Source organism: Haemorhous mexicanus, chromosome 10 (assembly GCF_027477595.1).
Source record: "Haemorhous mexicanus isolate bHaeMex1 chromosome 10, bHaeMex1.pri, whole genome shotgun sequence".
NCBI classification, from domain to species: domain Eukaryota; kingdom Metazoa; phylum Chordata; class Aves; order Passeriformes; family Fringillidae; genus Haemorhous; species Haemorhous mexicanus.
This window is the reverse complement of record NC_082350.1, coordinates 4,880,426-4,897,807: the sequence shown is the minus strand read 5'-3', so window position 1 is coordinate 4,897,807 and position 17,382 is coordinate 4,880,426. Positions and strand designations below refer to the sequence as shown.

At 44.7% G+C, this 17,382-nt stretch overlaps 1 protein-coding gene across 1 annotated transcript; it reads right to left on the bottom strand.

The window, feature by feature from the left end:
* Positions 1–766: 766 nt before the first annotated feature.
* AMMECR1L (AMMECR1 like) lies at positions 767–16,373 on the bottom strand. Its single transcript, XM_059854989.1, has 7 exons — positions 16,129–16,373; positions 13,657–14,101; positions 8,382–8,492; positions 7,786–7,900; positions 6,959–7,049; positions 5,894–5,990; positions 767–4,166 (listed from the first exon to the last, which is right to left on the bottom strand). Exons 2-7 carry the CDS (start codon positions 14,061–14,063, stop codon positions 4,055–4,057), a joined length of 933 nt encoding a protein of 310 aa, XP_059710972.1. The 5' UTR covers positions 14,064–14,101; positions 16,129–16,373; the 3' UTR covers positions 767–4,054.
* Between the last annotated feature and the right edge of the window lie 1,009 nt (positions 16,374–17,382).

Genomic DNA, 17,382 nt, shown 5'->3' with positions numbered 1-17,382 from the left:
CCTTGGTTTGGTTGGTGTTTTTTTAGGGTTTTATGACTCTTCATTGACATCCAGGGTTGTCCTTCCCAAGAGCCCCAGGAAGAAAATGCAGCATCTCTAACTATACAGCTCCCATAGACAAAAAGTTAACAATTATCTGAAAAGGTATGGAAATAACATGTAAGCCAGAGATCCAACGCAAATTGTAGAAAAGTAGTATTAAAATTCTACAATTCAGTTAATTCTGTCTCAAAGCAAACATTGAAATAGTAAGAATCTAGAAAGCTGGGTGTTTTATTCCTCTGAAATAAGGTTTTTAGATCACCTGAAGACTATAGCCCCAAAGTGTAGACAATTTGTTCTCAGTTCATTTTAGAAGACAAAACCCCAAAAGAACAATTTTGAGTTTGAGAAAGATTTACAGTACTCTGTAAATATATACATTTCACCATCATGACTACTGATAGAAAGTTATTGTCAAGCAAGCATTATTTCAGGATACAAAGACACTGCTATGCCGTTATGCTAAATTGAAACCATAATATTTAGTTTCAATTTTCCTACTATTTTTCCTTGCTTTCTTGTAGTGAGCCTGTTTGATTATTGGTGTGTTTCCAGACAGTTGTCACCCCTCTCTGGCAACCTCCCTGGTTTTGAATCTGTGGTGCAATTTACAGGTTTGCTATTCATACCTGTAATATATTGCCTGTCTCTGTAGATGAGAACAACTTCATCTCATCCCCCATAAAGGCTGTGGGAACTCATATAAAGAAGACAGTACAAATAATCTTTATCCATTATGATTTATTCTCTACAATACTTCATTAGAGGATAGAGTTCAATTATTTACACTCAGAAATTATTATATAGGTAGGAGGCAACCAAGTGTAATATAAAGAATTGGTCTGACGTCTCTGCACTGTAGGTCAAAAGAGGTCTCCTGCTTTAAGGAAATAAATTAACCAAAAAAACCCCCAACAAAACAACATGTAGTTTCTGAATACAAACAGAAAACAGCACTAATAGTCAGAGAAGACTGCAGAGGTTTGTTAATGTACTATGAAAACAAATTATTCTGTGCAAAGGTTAAAATGAACTCTTAGATTTCCTTACAGATTTTTTTTTTGTTCTGATAAACTGTAGATATGTGATATTTTGACCATATAACATTCCCAAACCGAAATGGCTTCAGTTGAGATTGACTGTTGAACAACATGAAAAAAAAAAAATTATGAACCTCACAGTGGAAACATTTCAACACTGACAGACTCCAGTGATCAAAGACATTCTCCTGTAGTTACCGTAAAACAAAGACATTTCATCATTGCAGTGAGATTATTTATCAGTTGTGGTTGTCATGAGAATAAGCCCTTCTAGACCAAAAGGCACTTGCTTCTAAGGATGAGTTAATCCAGATCAAACCAGGTAACAGTTGCTTTGAGGAGTAGTTCTAACCAGCTGTCCCAGCCAAGCAAACACAGAGAAAATCTCACATCAATTGGCCACTGATTTTGGCTGTCTCCATCCTGAGGCAATTCAAACTGCAGTTTGTGCCCATGTCACCTCTTTCATCCTTATGCATAGCTGCCATGTAATGATCTAGAAACGGGATTATTTCCTGAGACCACCTGTCCTTGTCATACATTTCTCTGAGCTGACTTAGCTATTGACACAGTTTTTGACTGATTTTATAGCTGGACCCTTATGGGACTAAAGCTGAGAGGGCCTGTTCCTTAGGCAGCAGACCAGTGTTTCTGATCTGCCAGCTTCTCTTCTCACTGCAACAAGACAAGAACACAGTACATATTTAGAGGCATTTATGTTTTGTTTGTGTTTTTTTAAACAGACTGAGTGGGGAAATAGAAGTGGGAGAGGACAAGACTTCCCCAGTCCCAAACCACCTGTCCCACTTCAGGCTTAAACCAACCAAGTTACTCAATCCTAAAATTCTGTTCTTTAAAAAAATGACAACTAACCCTCCCCACCCCACCCTTTAGTCATCCCCTAGTCAAAGAAACTGAAATCAGGAAAACACTATACACTGTTGAAGACACAGAACAGGGCAAACACCTGAAAAAGAAACAGTATAGTTGAAAAGCCTGGCACTGTATGCCTGCATGACCAGTCTCACCGAGCGTGCTCAGGGGTGAAGTTTTAGCACCATTTTTTGCCTTTTTTTAAACCTTTTAGAAATGAAATTCTAACATAGAACACTTGAACAGTAATGAGTGTAGCCCTATGTATCATACTGTTTGACAGCTGAAAGGTGAGCGGTATGCCTGGAGCTGACCCCACCCTCCCCCATCACTACATGGCACCTGGGGGAGAAACTACAAACTGGAGTGGTTTGTAACGAGACTCATTTATTCTCAGCAGCAGGAAGTCACGAAACAATCCTTTCATCTTCAATTCTTTCCTACAACATCACAAGGGTAAAGTGGCAATTTGTAGGAATGACCCAATGCAGAAGGAAAGCTGGGTCAATATTGCACCGTTATCCAGAGGAATCCCCCTCACGTCTCTCTCCTCCAGCAGAACTTACACCAACATGAAGCAAAATGGCACCAGTTGTGCCTTGCTTCCTTAGGACCAGGAGCAGCACCCTGCAGTTCTCAGCTTCCTACCAGCCCTATTCCCTGCCACACCACAGCATAATTTCAGGCTTCAAACACCAGCCAATTACAATACACGAGCCGGCTCAGAAGATGTGTGCAACCAAACAGCCATGACTCTGCTCTGCACTTGTGTTCTCTTCCCCATTCATTACTGACCCTCCAGAAGCTTGGAAAACCAACCAACCAACCAACCCCACTCCAAATTGTACTCTGAAGTCCAGTTATCTCATTGAAAGAGTGCCATAATTTAGAGTTTATGACATCCCTCCATGATGCTGCAGAATACAACTGATAACTTCCATTCAGAAAAGAGTATTCCTTGTGATCACCAACCACCATGGAAGAAGAACTACAGAATGCACATGAGTTTCATGCCATTTGGGTAATACAGATTTCCCCACTGACTTCCTGGATGTGGCAATCAATGACTAAGCTGAGTAAGATAAACCTTACCAGCACAACTGACCAGCACTATTCCATAGGCCTGGAATAAACTGGAACACTCACAGCCCCTAAGATCAGTAGTCATACCGGCGAAAGTGGCCATTCTATCAAAAGGAAGGTCCCCAAGACTGTTAGCTTAAATTAAAACAAATTTCAGTCACTGGTCACACTTGTACAACTACAGTCAATGCTCTGCAAACCCCTCCCCAGCCCTAATCCTATCTCTTACAAATATTTGGAAACAAAATTTGGTCAAAACAAAGACTGTCCAGGGACACTCGAGGATCCTTTCCTCTGCGTACACAGCACGTGCCACGTCGCTCTCTTACAGGCAAAAACAGCATTGTATTTCATAGCAGCCTTCATCACCAAGAATCCAACCTACCAAGGATCCGAGCCTTAAAGCCTTCAAGGGTTTATTTAAATAATGGATTAATTTTTCACATGTTTTCTGTCCATGAGGATGGGGTGCTATCCAGGTGTTCAACCCTCCCCAATATCATGATGTCCGCCTGTGATGCGTGGGGACTGCAATCAGCTCTCAGTACACAACAGATACCAGAGGTTAAAAAAAATTATAAAGAACCTAAAAAATGTTTTGTTGGACTCCGTTGCCCAGGCTGCCAGGGGAATGCTCCTACTTGATCTGGGGGGCTTCCATAATAAACAACTCAAGTTTCCAGAGTGTCAGTAACACCCAGGAACAGATCAGTCCGAAGCAGCACTTTCACTCCTAAAGGTCTTCTGCACCTCACGACAGTTCGTAGGCATGGAGCCCCAATCCAACTGAACCCCCGCTGGGAGGGAAGGCTGAGATAAGGCTTGGGCCCCTGAAGTCCTGTCACGCTCTCACCCTCCCCCCAGGTCAGTGGGAAGGCAGACTTGGCAACGGAAGCTAGCATCATAAAATGGTGCAGTAATAGAAGTAACTGGACCAGGAAGAGGAGGCGTCTGCCCCGATGATGTCATAGCCGTTGGCAGCAACTGGGGAGTGGGACTGGTCATGCAGCCGTGTGTCAGGAGTAATGATTGTAGAGGGGGGGGGCATGAAGGGTGCCATTCTGGAAACAATGCTGGCGGGAGGCCATGTACTCTGCATAACTGATTGTCACCTTCTCACTGCGGTACCTGCGGGAACAGGCAGAAACACAACGTCAGACTGCGCAGCTGGAGCATCGGATCTGCGTTCCCCACGACGAAGGCAGGAATGATGAATCTGACTCCACATTCTCAGAAGGCTCATTGAGTACTTTATGATACTATATTATAATAAAGAATACTATACTGAACTACACAGAAAGGATACTTACTGAATGCTAAAAAGATAATAATGAAAACTCGTGACTCTTTCCAGAGTCTTGACACAGCTATTGAACTAATATTTGGCTCATCTGTCTTCAGAAGGTTTGTATTCAAATAATATTCCCACTGCTGGATATCAATCCCACTATAGGTTAGTTTGTTAAGTCAAATAATTAGTCAGGCAACATAAAAGACAGATGTTATTGTCAGCCCACAAATACACAAAACAGGTTAAAACACCTAAAAGCTTGGCACTGATTGGCCAAAGAGTGAAAACAACTCCCAGCAGAATGCAATGGAACAATCACCTGTGGATAAACAATCTCCAAACACATTCCAAAGGAGCAAAACACAGGAGAAGCAAATGAGATAAGAATTGTTTTCCTTTTTCTCTGAGGCTTCTCAGCTTCCCAGGAGAAAAATCCTAGGTGAAGGGATTTTTCAGAGAATGTGAATGCAGGGACTTGACATAAAACGCTCACCCCAGACTCCCCTCCAGCTCACAGCCAGTGATGACCAAGAAGAACCCACTGGTATGAATAACCTATGTGAGCCTGAATTAGCTCCAGGGTCCTGAAAGATGAGTCCTAATCAAGGTGATGATAATTAAAGGGATGCCTGAAGTAGCACACAGGAAATAAATGATCACTTTGTATTATTTTTTATCCACAAATTGCAAGAAGAGTTTGCTGGAAGAAACTACAGTGATTAAATAATCAGTATTTCAGTATTGTTTACTTTTGTGGTTATCTCCACACTTGAAAAGGTAGTGAAAGAAATGGGGAGGTAAGTGAAAAGAGGTTTATTATAGGACATAAATTATTTAGTCCATGTTGTACAATCAAAATTCACAAAATGTGAAGTTCCTTTGGAGAGAGTGGAGTAGGTCTAAAGCACACTAAACAGTCAGCTACAAAGTGGTTGTGAGTTGCACAAAGACCACATTATGTGAGATTTTAATGAAAACCTTCATCCTGTCACCTCCTGTTAAAGAAAACCCTGCATACTCACCTCATTTCTCTAGAGGTAAAGAATGACCTGATAATTTAGTGTTTCTACAGAAAACCAGAAAGTCCCATTTTTTACTCAAATAAAGGGGGCAGAAACCAATAGGACAGCTGGTTGTACAGAAAAGCAAGAAAATTCTGAAAACCAGCCAAATTTGAGCGAGGTTTGGTTTTAAGACAGGTGTCACCTACTAATAGCTACAGCATTCAGAGATGAGCACACTAAGAAAAGGAAGTTCATTGAAAAGATGCCAAAAAAATCAACCTTTTCAACTCTCAAAGGTTCTGCTCCTGATCTTTCACATATACAGTAATACTAAAACCAGTGACACTTAGAAAAATGCCAGCTTTGATCCTGCATGGACCAAACACATTGTGCTTAATTCCTTGTGCATTATATGCCTAACACATGGCATTTGTGATTTGGTCTTTCACACTACGTCTCCTCTGGAAGAGGCATAAAGACTTACATCAAGCACAAATATTTTAAATGACCCAGAAAACACTGTAAAGTAAAATTAAAAGACAACAAATACATCTGCTTACCTGGTAAGTTTAATTGTTTTCCTAAAATCATTGGTAATGGGAGCCTTAAAGCCACCTTTCCTGAGTAAGGAGTCTATAGTCTGGATCTGATCCCAGTCTATTGAAAAATAGAAGCAAGGCAAATTTTTCAATATAAAAAACTATTTCAAAACCACAAGAGATGCATTAAAAGGACTCTAGAAAAACAAACAACTAAACAGGAAACTCTGAGCTTTAGAAATCCTAGTGTTGAACTGGACATACATGGCCTGATGCATGCACACTATCTGCACATGCCTACCCCTTTAAACTCATACTGGAGCTGGTCTATGAAAGAGCAATTCCATTTTCCATTCCATGTCTTCTTATAAAGGTCTGTGCCTTGCTACTGTTGCAAGGACCCTGAATTTTTTCATCATGTGCCACTTAGCTCCCTTGAAAAGAAGGTAATACTAATCTCTTTACATAGACAAATTGGGATTGATGCTCTAGTGATAGCACAGTGCACTGCTATGTGAGAGATCAGTTAAAATTCCTACCTTAGTCTTTTGCCCCAGAGCCAGGAGGATGCGACCACTCCACTCTGCTAGGTGGAGGAAAGGAGGAGGCAATATTTTGAGCTGTTACCATGGTGACCACTACTCTATTTGAGTGGGAAGTGTGCTCCAGAGGGGCTGTGTTTCTAGCCCTCCTCTGGAGGATGCTACTTTAGCAAGAATGAGGAGGAAAGTGACTCTCCTGTTGGTGCTGTGCAGCGTGCAGTTATCCTAGCTGGTGGGAGAAACACAGAAGAGGAAAGATGCAATGCTGAATGAAGCTGGAAGATCCATACTTTGAGATCCTCTATTTCTTCAGCCCTAAAACATTCTGGCACTAAAACACAGCTGTGCAAAGATATGGGATGAGAGACAGGCCGAATGAAAACCCAGCAGCAACTGTATCTGGTGTCAGTCGTCCAGATTAAGCCTGGTGGTTCCATGGCACCACTGCGAGGACAGCATTGTATTCCAAGCCCCAAATTGATAGATTGTTACCCAATTCTGTGACACAATGTGTTGACATGTTTGGCTGCCATCTCAAACCCACCTTGTTCCTTAGCAACCTCAGGTAAATACGTGGCTGTGCGTTTGACACCTTTCTCATTGATGAACTCTATTCTGATCCCATGGATTCCAACCTATAGATGGAAATGAACAGCCAGATAAGAGGTGTTTGCTAGCACTGAGCCCATGACTAAGTTGTCATTCCCACAATGCCGTGCATCTCTCTCTCTCTCTGCACAGTTTGGCTTTTGCCTTGGTAAGGACATTCTCTTCCCCACTCTCTGCTCGTGCCTGGCAGGTCTCACAAGAAGCTCTGAGCCATCCTTCCCAGACAAGCCTCACCAGTGGCCCTGCCACTTCTCCTGAGCTGTCTTGTCAGTTTTCCATCTCTTGTGTCACACAAGAGAGATAAAATCTCTGCACGCAAGAATGATGCCTAAAATTACCTGACTATGAAGTCCATATATATATATACACATTCTTCTTGAATGAAATACACTTCAATGTACAAGGTCCTAAAAACCATTCATACCTTTGGTCTTAACTACTTTTTATTTCCAGTTCCTATCCACACCATCAAAATACTTCCCAGGTTTTTACAGAAGTATTTACATCCATTTCCTATTGGGCCAAGTCCACGAACCACTTTCATGTTTCTTTTATTCCCATTCAGATCCCCCCCAACCAAAAGCATATTGCTGGGCCATTCTCTTCCTTCCTTCCTTCTAGCTTTCCAGCCCCATTTCTTCTATTCCCAGTCTCTTCTATCCCCATACACCCCTGTAATGAAGGAGATACATCACCATGTACTAACCCGAACCCGAATGGAACGAGAGAGTGATGCAGAGTTCCAAATGCACCTGTTCTCACCTCCCAGTCCAGGTAGTCACTGGCATCCTCAAAGTTAGTGAGGAGGGAGACAGAGCAGAAGAGTTTGGGCAGCTCCTCGCGGGTCAGGGGGGGAAATCGGCTGTCCTTAAGTGCACTAAAGGGAAGAGAAGATACGTCACCCCATACAAGCACCAAAATAAAGAGTCAGATGCTCAATTACTCCCCTTTTGATTATGCCTGCATGAAACACGCTTCTCTGCTACTGCAGAGAAAATGACTTGCATCTCTCCCTAATCTAATGAACTGTAATACCACTGGCAAGCCTCTTGATGCTGTGCAATGCCTACTGCAGGCTGAGAGAAATTATGTGCTACAGAAGTCAAAACTGTTAGTATGCAAGATAGCTTTGACAGCAGCCTTAAAATGCCAACAGCAACTCACCTTTTGCAAAGATGTTCCGCTACATCCTGACACATCACCTCAATGTAACTTTCCTACCCTCAGGTATAGTTCATTATGAAGCATATTACATTGAGCTATGTTGATCCAACATCCTAACCTTGAATCCTTAGAGATCTTCAGTGAACGAACTAATTCCATATTTATTTCATGTTTATTTCATTTTTGACAGTTACCTGGTTAATGTGTATTCCCTGAGTCCTGAGTGAAGATTCATGGCTGAAAAGGTCCCGATGCAGCCACGAAGCCGCTTGTCTCGCCCCGTCTTCCACGTCACAAAGAGTGGACTGAAAAGGCAAAAAAAGAAAGAAACCCTCCAGCCTCTACAGATATTTGGTTGCTAAGGGGAGACATCCAAGGTATGAAAGAGCCCCACGCCTTTGCTTCCTCTCCCTGCAGTAAACCCCAGCAGGCAGGTTTGCTCACCTGCTATCTAGCAAGAACAAAACTTCAAGCACACACCCCCCACACGCAAGCCCTAGCACTTCCCTCCACCTTGTCAGCACACTCCATCCTCCCCAGCAGGACTCTGGAAGTCCTCCACAGACTCCTTCCTGGCCAGACTCTGGGCTGTCTTCTACTGACTGAAATGGTTATTTGATGCCACCGATTACCTGTCAGTATTGGCCTCACTTTGTAGCATCCACTAGTTTCCAGCATAGGTCAAATAGAAATTAATATCAATGATGCAAGTTAATTCTTTATACTACCACTTCTATAAATCAGACTTGCAATAAAAGCTTTTATTTTTTTGCTTTTTAAGGAATGAAAAGAAATCAATTTTTTTTCCCCTGTTATTTCCATGAGGATCTGACTTCTGGGTCCATCCCTAAGGCTCAATCAGTTTATGTCCACATCTTTTGCTTACCTTACATTTGATTTGTATTTACACACATTTTCTCCTGTTGAACACATATCTAAAACACTGTTCTTCCTACTCAAACATCACCTGGATTTCCACTTTCCTGTCTACCATCATGAATTTACAAGCACAACAGTGGATTCTCAAACTCAGCAGGCTCATTTCAAGCTGTTAAACTACACCACCTAAATTTGGCCTTAAGGAATAACAACTTCAGAATAATAGAGCTCTACGAAGAGATAAACAGGTAAAGATGACTGTGAACATTAAATACAAAAAAATTAACTTCTACAGGAGTGAGTGAAATTGCAAAGAGCTGCAGAGAGAAGCACTAAAAGGACAGTGGTGGTTGCAGCTCTACAAGAATGTCCGAGTATCTGCAAAATTCTGTAAGGCAACTGATAATGCTGACCTAATTATAAAAACAGGATGAGTGATTCTGTGCCTTGTTCAGAGCACTGAATGCAAGACATCAGTCTGTGGGTTTCTACTGAACTTTAAATATTATGATAGCATATGATTTTCTGAGATTAAAAAAACATTGATAGGAGATTTGAACCATCAAGGCTGATTTGACAACATGGCTCAGACATTTACTTTCCTCAAACTCTTGAAGCTCTTGACAGCAATGGAACTCTGCAGCAAACCTTACAAAAATACTAAGATGTTCTGTTCAGACAACAAATCCAGCATGGAGAGTGGATGATTTCTCAAACACAGCAACAGAACTTCTTAAGTCTAAGTAATGAGAACATCATTTAAACTGTAGTAATAAATCAATGCCCAGTGAGCTTCCTCAGAGCAACAATGGAATTAAATCCATCACAGCATAAATTCATCATTCAGGATCTAGTTACCAGCTGTGACCAACAGCAAAAGTACTGCCCAAAAGACCAATTAGCCCTTGAGTGATAATTGTGAAGGACTTTGCCCACAGAGGAAGTGGAAACATCCTTCCACACCAAACAACAACCTCCTGGCTGGCTCAACAAAGGCAGGGGATTTGCTGTTCTGCTTTTCTAGTAACACTTCAAGGCCCTCACAGGATATAATTTTTCTACATTTTCACCTATCTATCATATGTTGAAAGAGCAAACAGAAAAAGAGTGTAAGAAAATACATAAGAAAACTTAAAAAAAAAAAAGACACTAAACTTACACAGGAGATCTCTGAGAAATACTACTGTCACAAGTTCAGTGGAAATTTACCTTAACCTAATAAAAACTTTGAAAGTACTGGTCAGTCCATGTTACACTCACCCCAAAGAGAAAAGGCAAGGGAGAACATAAAAACCATCACTCACAGAATACAAATCTAAGTAAATTCCCCTTCAATTCAAATTGCAGGTTCACATTTTCAATTTATCTCTTTCCCCTTCCAAAGGGAAAAAAAATCCCACAACCCATCTTTCCACTGAGCTGCAGCACAGCTTTATGCATCTATAATGGAAGAGATATTATCAGAAGGGAGAGGATAATTGCATTCAGAAGGCTGTATATTTTAAAATGCCTTAAAGCACATTTAAAACCATTTTTCATTGTGGTCAGAACAACTGAGGCATACAAAAAGATACGATTCTGTACACATAGATAAAATTTCACTATTTTCACTGCAGAGAAGATGATGTTTCTGTCTCTGAAGAATAAATGCACTCAGCAAATTGCAGGTGCAGCTGACAATAAGGCCATTGTTCCAGAGCCCCTCCTTGAAAAGTGTTATTTCCCAGATGTACTGAGAAAAGTCACAACAATCTTTTGTCCATGTTCACCCAAGAGCATTTACTGGTACTTTGCAGCCATATCCTCAGCAGATTATGTCAACTGCTCCTTCCCCAGCCACAACATCCCACTTTATATATGTTTGATGAGGGTTTTTAGGCTGAGAGGAACTAAAACTAACAGCAACTAAAATTTAGCTTCATCAATTGCAACTACAAAGGGAATTTTAAAGTAGAAAAATACAGTTTGTTTGAATCAGGCTTTAGCTTGTACTAGGGAAAAACCTGTTACAGAACAGACCTTATGATGCAAGTATCCTATTATTTGTCTTGCATGGCAACTAGAAACTTCCATAGTATAGCTCTAGCACCAGTTTGTAGTACCTACTATTAAAAAATCAGACTGAAGTACAAAAGTGGAAAAAGTAACAGATCAACTACTTTCATAGGGTCCAAATTGTAATTCCTTACAGTAACATGTAAAGGGGGTATTTCCTTCCTTTGCCAAGTTAATTCAGACATCACTCCAAGGCTTGCAATGTCACCATCTCTCCACTGATCTGTGACCATCACTGCTCACACTGGAATAAAGGAACTTTGCTTCACAGGTATCTACAGCTCCGTAATTCCCACCAGGAGTGCTGTCCATGTGCATATCCCCTCAGGCTGGTGACTGAAATTCATGTGGTTTTCAATCCATAACCCTGTAACTTGCATGTTATTACACTGTTTATGCCAAATCCTGACCTTCACACCTAATTTTAGCTTTACTTTAAAATTCAGCACCAGTTTAAAAAACAGTCAAAGAACAGCCTGTGCCTCTTTCTGTTCAATCAACAGTCTCTTCTCTGTCTGTCCAGAGAGACTCCTGGTATAAACCTTTGTTTTGTCCAAAGATCTCTTACACTGACATTAATTATGTCACAAAAGGCCACAATGCAAATTATTTCTGCATTTTCACATTGCTTACTCTTGTATTTGGTAACATTTGGCTTGAAATTCATTACAAGACTGTCTCAAGTGGGGCAGTTCTTCCTTGTGTGCTGCCCTCCAAGAGAGCAAACATTTCCATGGGGTACATCCATTTCCTGGGAACAACAGAACAAATGCTGTAACACAAGAAAATCCAGGTAAGCATTTGCTGACAGGGGAAGCTAAGGGAAGGGCTGGTTATGCTTTGTTGGTGTGCTGATCTAAAAGACTTTAACCATGAGAAATAACCAGTAAACAATTTTTAACTTTTCAAATCTGGGCATAAAAATTCAACCAGCTGCTATTCCCCAAAGGACATCCTTTTTTGATACTAGTCAACAGAAAAAGCAACAAAATCCAGCCAGAAATCTCCTCTGACACCAAAAGAATGCAGCTCTATAAAACCATCTCTCTTACCGGCTTACCAGAGCAGCAGCAAATAACCCTTTGCACTCTGAGTGACAGAACAACAAGCAGACTGACACCAAATGTTCTAAAGGGAGCCCACTCAGTGTGTGTATGAATACCAGAAATGTTTCAGCCTGGGGAGTCCCTGGAACTATTTGATATCCCAGTCCAGAGCATTTCTGTGTCTATTTGGATTTACAGCATTAAACAGCTTACTCTGCGGCAGCATTCAGAACATGTATCCATAATCCAGCTGGAATAATAACTGCAAGGAAGCACAACCTACATCCACCCTGACAGCAGAAAGGTGGGCAGACACTGAGTACACAGAAAGGAAGTCCTTGACCTGTTTAAGCCATTGTTCTTTACATCAATTTAAAATTCATTAGCTTAAATTAAGGATGTCAGCAACTTTTTATTTTATCTATTGTTCTGGAGGAGGCCCCGGAGGAGTGTCAGAAGGTCCATCTGTCACTGATCTTTCCCATATAATTCTTTTAACAAACATTTTAACAACATTAACATTTCCACACCTATGCAGTCAACCTTCAGACAAACATTAGCTAAAGCTCACCAAAGTGAAACAGCTTCATAAATCCTTCTCCTCACTTTTGCTCACACACATCTCCCTTCCTCCTAACCTTGGTACCGTCCTTGAAAGTTAACTCTCTTGGCAGTGCTGGCTTCATGGTTGGACTCAAAGGTTTTTCCAACCTATATGATCCTAGAATTTCTCCCCACATTGCCCAGCTAGCACGATCTCCCTAACACATCTTCTATAATTGGTAATTTTTAGATTCCCCTCTCTGCTAAACCCATTCACTTGGACAGCTGAAAACTTCTTTGAGAGTCCCTGTCCAATCCTCACCAGCCCAGCATTTGTTTCAGGATGAGCTGGAAACTTGCTCCAACTTTAACTTTTTACTTTATTCCCTTCCCATTTGCTTTACAGAAGGAAGTCTCTACCCCTCTCCAAGTCAGTGTGTGACATTACAAGCTGGAGCTTCTTCAAATTAATGACATTAATTTGGTTTTCTAGTACAATTTTGTAGGTGGTACTACTCAGTTAATTTTTACAGAGGAATCTACCTACAAAGAAGGGGGCACACTTTACCAGAACATTACCATGAAGCGGGTTTGCACTCCTCCACAAAGAACACAGTGCCTCATGGAACACACCAGACTGTGAGCAGAAGAAGCACCACACCTCTTCACACTTGGCCTAGCTCTTTCTGTAGAGCTAAGCACTTCCTCTCTCTAAGGACACTCTTTAAAGCTCACTCACCTCCAGCAACAAACAGCACTTTAATCTTTTGTGCAATTACAGTGCATCCTTTTGCTCCCAGCAGACAAAGCAAGGAGCAGAACGCCCCCCTTTCTCCATGCACACCCCTCTTCCCACTCCCCAGAGGAAACCCTTCACCCTTCCCCAGCCACACCACAGCTCTGGAAGCTGTTTCCCAGCTTTGCTCCCACACAGGGCTGTACTCACTAGGGGTCATTGGTAAATCGAGGAAGCCGTGGCTGAGGGAACCCGTAGAGATGACAGTAGAGTACATCAAAGCAGTAGCAGCACATCTCTGCTGTCACCACCAGGTTCTTGGTGCTGTTGGCAGTTCCATTGGGCCGAGTAAGTGGGCTCAGAGCTCCTGAAGTGGGATTCATTCGAGTAATTGGGGAATTTCCTGGGCCCAAAGTCAAGTCAGATACGTTCTCCCTTCCATTATTCCCATCTGTATGCTGGTGGTTCTGAAGAGGACCTGAACTGGAGCTTGGTGCAGTTGTGGTCTGATTCCCATGACTGTGCGTTCCACTCCCAGACAATTTGGGCTTCTTCACCCCACAACAGCCAGCTGCCAGCTTGGGCTCAAGTGGAGGAACACAGCGTCTTTTTCCCATCCTGCTTCAAAACTCGCTGCCTGGAGCACTGCAGAACCCTGGCATGGAGGGGTGGGGAGGGGGGGAAAGCGTTACACAAAGAGTTACAGGTGGAAAACCAACAGCTGCTTCCTTGCTTCTGCTACAAGCAGAGGAATAAAACCCTCCAAAGCACGTGACCAAGCACAGCACTAAAGGCAGCTCAGCAGAATGGGTGTTTTCACACATAGACTGGGAGAGTATGGACACAACCTGCATGCAATCACACTTTCCAGGGTATTGAATACTTTAATAGGTGGCTCACCACAAAAAATTCTCACCAGACTTCTCATACTAAGAACAAAACTGCGGGAAAACAGAAGGAAAAAAGACTTGGGACTACAGATACACTCTATCCACTGCTTTTTCTGCTCACCCATTCCTCCTCTGTCAATGCCTGCACCACTGGCAAAAAAGTGCACTTCCCTCCCCTGCTCCTGAGAGAGAGTGACGGCAGCCCAAAATGACACCTCTGGGGCTGGACTCCCAGGGGTGTTGCCCTTGATTTAGCACTGGCAACATCAAAGAGGAGCTAAAAGCACTGAAACCACCATTTTCTAAACTACAGACTATTTTCCAGACCACAGACTGGAATCTGCATTTACTTTCTGGGACTGGGTGAACGAATACAGCTCCCAAATAAACATGCAGGGGGTACAGGCAAGATGTGCACGACAGGAAGAGCTGAAGCCAGCATGGTCTGAACAGAGGAAAGTGATAATAGCAGGAAGCAGGCATGGTACAAAAAAACCAACAACCCAGAGCAGTGTTTTGCCTGCAAAGATGAGAATATTAGCTCATGCAGCACAAGAAGGGGCGGAACAAACACAGGGAGGAAAGGCTGTGCAGACAGAGATGAACAAACATGATAGGCAAGGATTACAGGTCAGTGGCAGGAGCTTAAACACCAACATCACCGTGAGATCTGACTATACAGGGGAGAGAAAATCAGACTGTCAAATGGGGCTCAAAGCACGGGCACGTGAGACACAGGGAACACCACGGGGGGACTGAAGTCACACTCAGCTCTCAGCAGCAGCGGCAGGGAACTACTGTGACCACCAGAGCAGCCCTCTAAACCTCCCAAGCTGAGAGCACACAACGCTGGGGGGTGAGGGATGACACGCACTGAAATTCAGGTTGTGACAACTCCCTCCCTCCCTCCCCTGCACGTGCAAAGATAGTAAACTTTGTTCGTGAAGTTTCATCGGTCACAGTAGGAGTCACAGGACTCTGAACTGAACCAGAACTGATGATGGGAAGGGTGTTGAGAGCTGCACCTCGCATACCCGCAGTGCTTGCTCTGCTTAGGAATCCTCACCTCAAGGTTTTAGAAAGACCATAAGGAACAATTTACATGACCTAAGGAAAATTATATTTTTTTCTTTGAGCTCCACTTTTGCAATAATAATAAAATTTAAAAAAACAAAACCAAAGAGGAAGGGAACCAGGCAAAAGAAAAGCATAACTTTGACAAAGCGACCGTGTAAATTCTTCACTGCCTATTAAAAGTAACCCGCTCTGGCTCTTTGAGGGTGCTGAGCCTTATGAGCCTTCCCAGGTTACCACTGACGGCTCAGCCGCATTGGGGAAGATAAATCATTATTTATTTATCTGGAAGCACAACACTTCATTCAAGATCTGAGACGTGGCAGGGGCAGGGGGGAGCTTCCCTCTCGTCTCCCCTCCTCTGCAGCAGGGGCCTAACAAAGGCGGCCGCTCGGCTCCAGCCCCGCTTCCCGGGAGCGCCCCGCGGGCGGACGGCCGGGGGGCACACCGGGGCACCGGCGGCGGGACGAGCCCCGGGCTGCCGCACACAAACTTTGCGGGGTGTTCGGGGGGGTCCCGCAGCGCCGTCGGGCCCAGCCCGGGGACACCCCGGGGACCCCCCGTGCCCCCGGCCCGACCCCCCCGAGCGGCCCCGGGGCCGCCAGGGGGCGCCGCGGAGCGGGACCCCCCTGCGGCCTCCCCCAGCCCGGGGCGGGCGGGCGCACGGCGGGGCCCCCTCCACCCGCGCCTCCCTCACACCCCCGGGGGGGTCACCCACCTCCTGCACCCGTCCCGGCTTCTCCTCCGCCTCAGCCCCGCCGCCGCCGCTGCTGCCCCGCAGCCTTCTGCCGCCTCATGGGGCCATGGGCCTGGGCGAGGCTCCCCGGAGAAGCGGGCCCGGCGGGCGGGGGAGCGGGCAGGGCCCGCCGCGGCCGGGGCTTCCCGGGGCGGCCGGAGGACCGGAGCGAGGCCGCGGGCAGGTCCGCCGCTATCCCGGCAGCCTCCTCCTCCTCCTCCTCCTCCCGGCCGTGAGGTAATGAGGGACGGACACTCATAGTCCGCCAGCCTCCCGGCGGCGCCAACACAGCCAAGGCCCCAAGGCGGACGCTCTGCCCCACGCAGAAACCATAGAGACGCGCGCTTCCGCGCCCTCCCCGTCACGTGAGCAGCGCACGTGCAGGGACAAACAGTTCCGGGGCGGGGACGTCACTCAGCAGCAGAGCCGCCCTGCCATTGGCCAGTGGGGGCGATGACGGCACGAGGGGGAGGGGCGTGAGGCGGGAGCGCCCATTGCGCGTCTGGAAGCGGGGGGAGTCTCTCCACCCCTCGGTGCCCGGAGCGTTGGTGCGGCCCGGCGGGCTGAGGGCGGGCGCTGTGAGGGCAGAGCGGGGCTGCGGGGCGGCCTGAGCGCTGAGGGAGCTGCGGGCTCTGGGACGGCTTTAATTATAGCCGCGTGTAACGGATTGAGGAGAGGAGCCAAGATTCCACAACGGCATCAACGCAGAAATTACTCTTTTGGTGTTTCCAGCAGCCATCGGGGCACCCAGATCTTTCCCCTTCCGCCCTTCTTCACAGCACCATAAAAACCTAAGTAGAGAAGTAGCTACTTCCTCAAGGGCTTAGGGTCAGCTTGTAGAAATAGAGGCTCTGCATTCCACCACGAGGGAATTTTCTGGCAACGGGCGGTTTGAAATCACTCGGTGGAGGGGACAAGGGTGGTTGTGGCTGTGTGAGGTACATAAGGGATGGGAGAGAGAAAACCACCGCGCTCATTCCTGATTCCCTTCCCACAACACCGATTAAACTCCTGGGCATGATGAAGAGCAAACTTTGCATAGCCCAGAGTACCCACACTGCACATCCAACCCCAAGAGACAAACTGGCTGAACCCTTTCAAGACTGCAAAATGGAATTTATGCCATTTCTGATTGAAGCTTAAGCAATAAAGAAGAGGCACAAAAACGTGAGCTGGAGAAATCTGGTTGAACGTCAGTGGATCTTACTGTCTCCTATAGGATAGAATCACAGAATG

What these genes read in the sequence shown, in the direction of transcription:
- AMMECR1L (XM_059854989.1), bottom strand. Translation starts at nt 14,063, where the DNA reads ATGGGAAAAAGACGCTGTGTTCCTCCACTTGAGCCCAAGCTGGCAGCT. An exon ending in AGGGAATACACATTAACCAG is followed by an intron (nt 7,901 to 8,381) that starts GTAACTGTCAAA and finishes TCTTCCCTTTAG; the next exon opens with TGCACTTAAGGACAGCCGAT. An exon ending in GTGACTACCTGGACTGGGAG is followed by an intron (nt 7,050 to 7,785) that starts GTGAGAACAGGT and finishes TTCCATCTATAG; the next exon opens with GTTGGAATCCATGGGATCAG.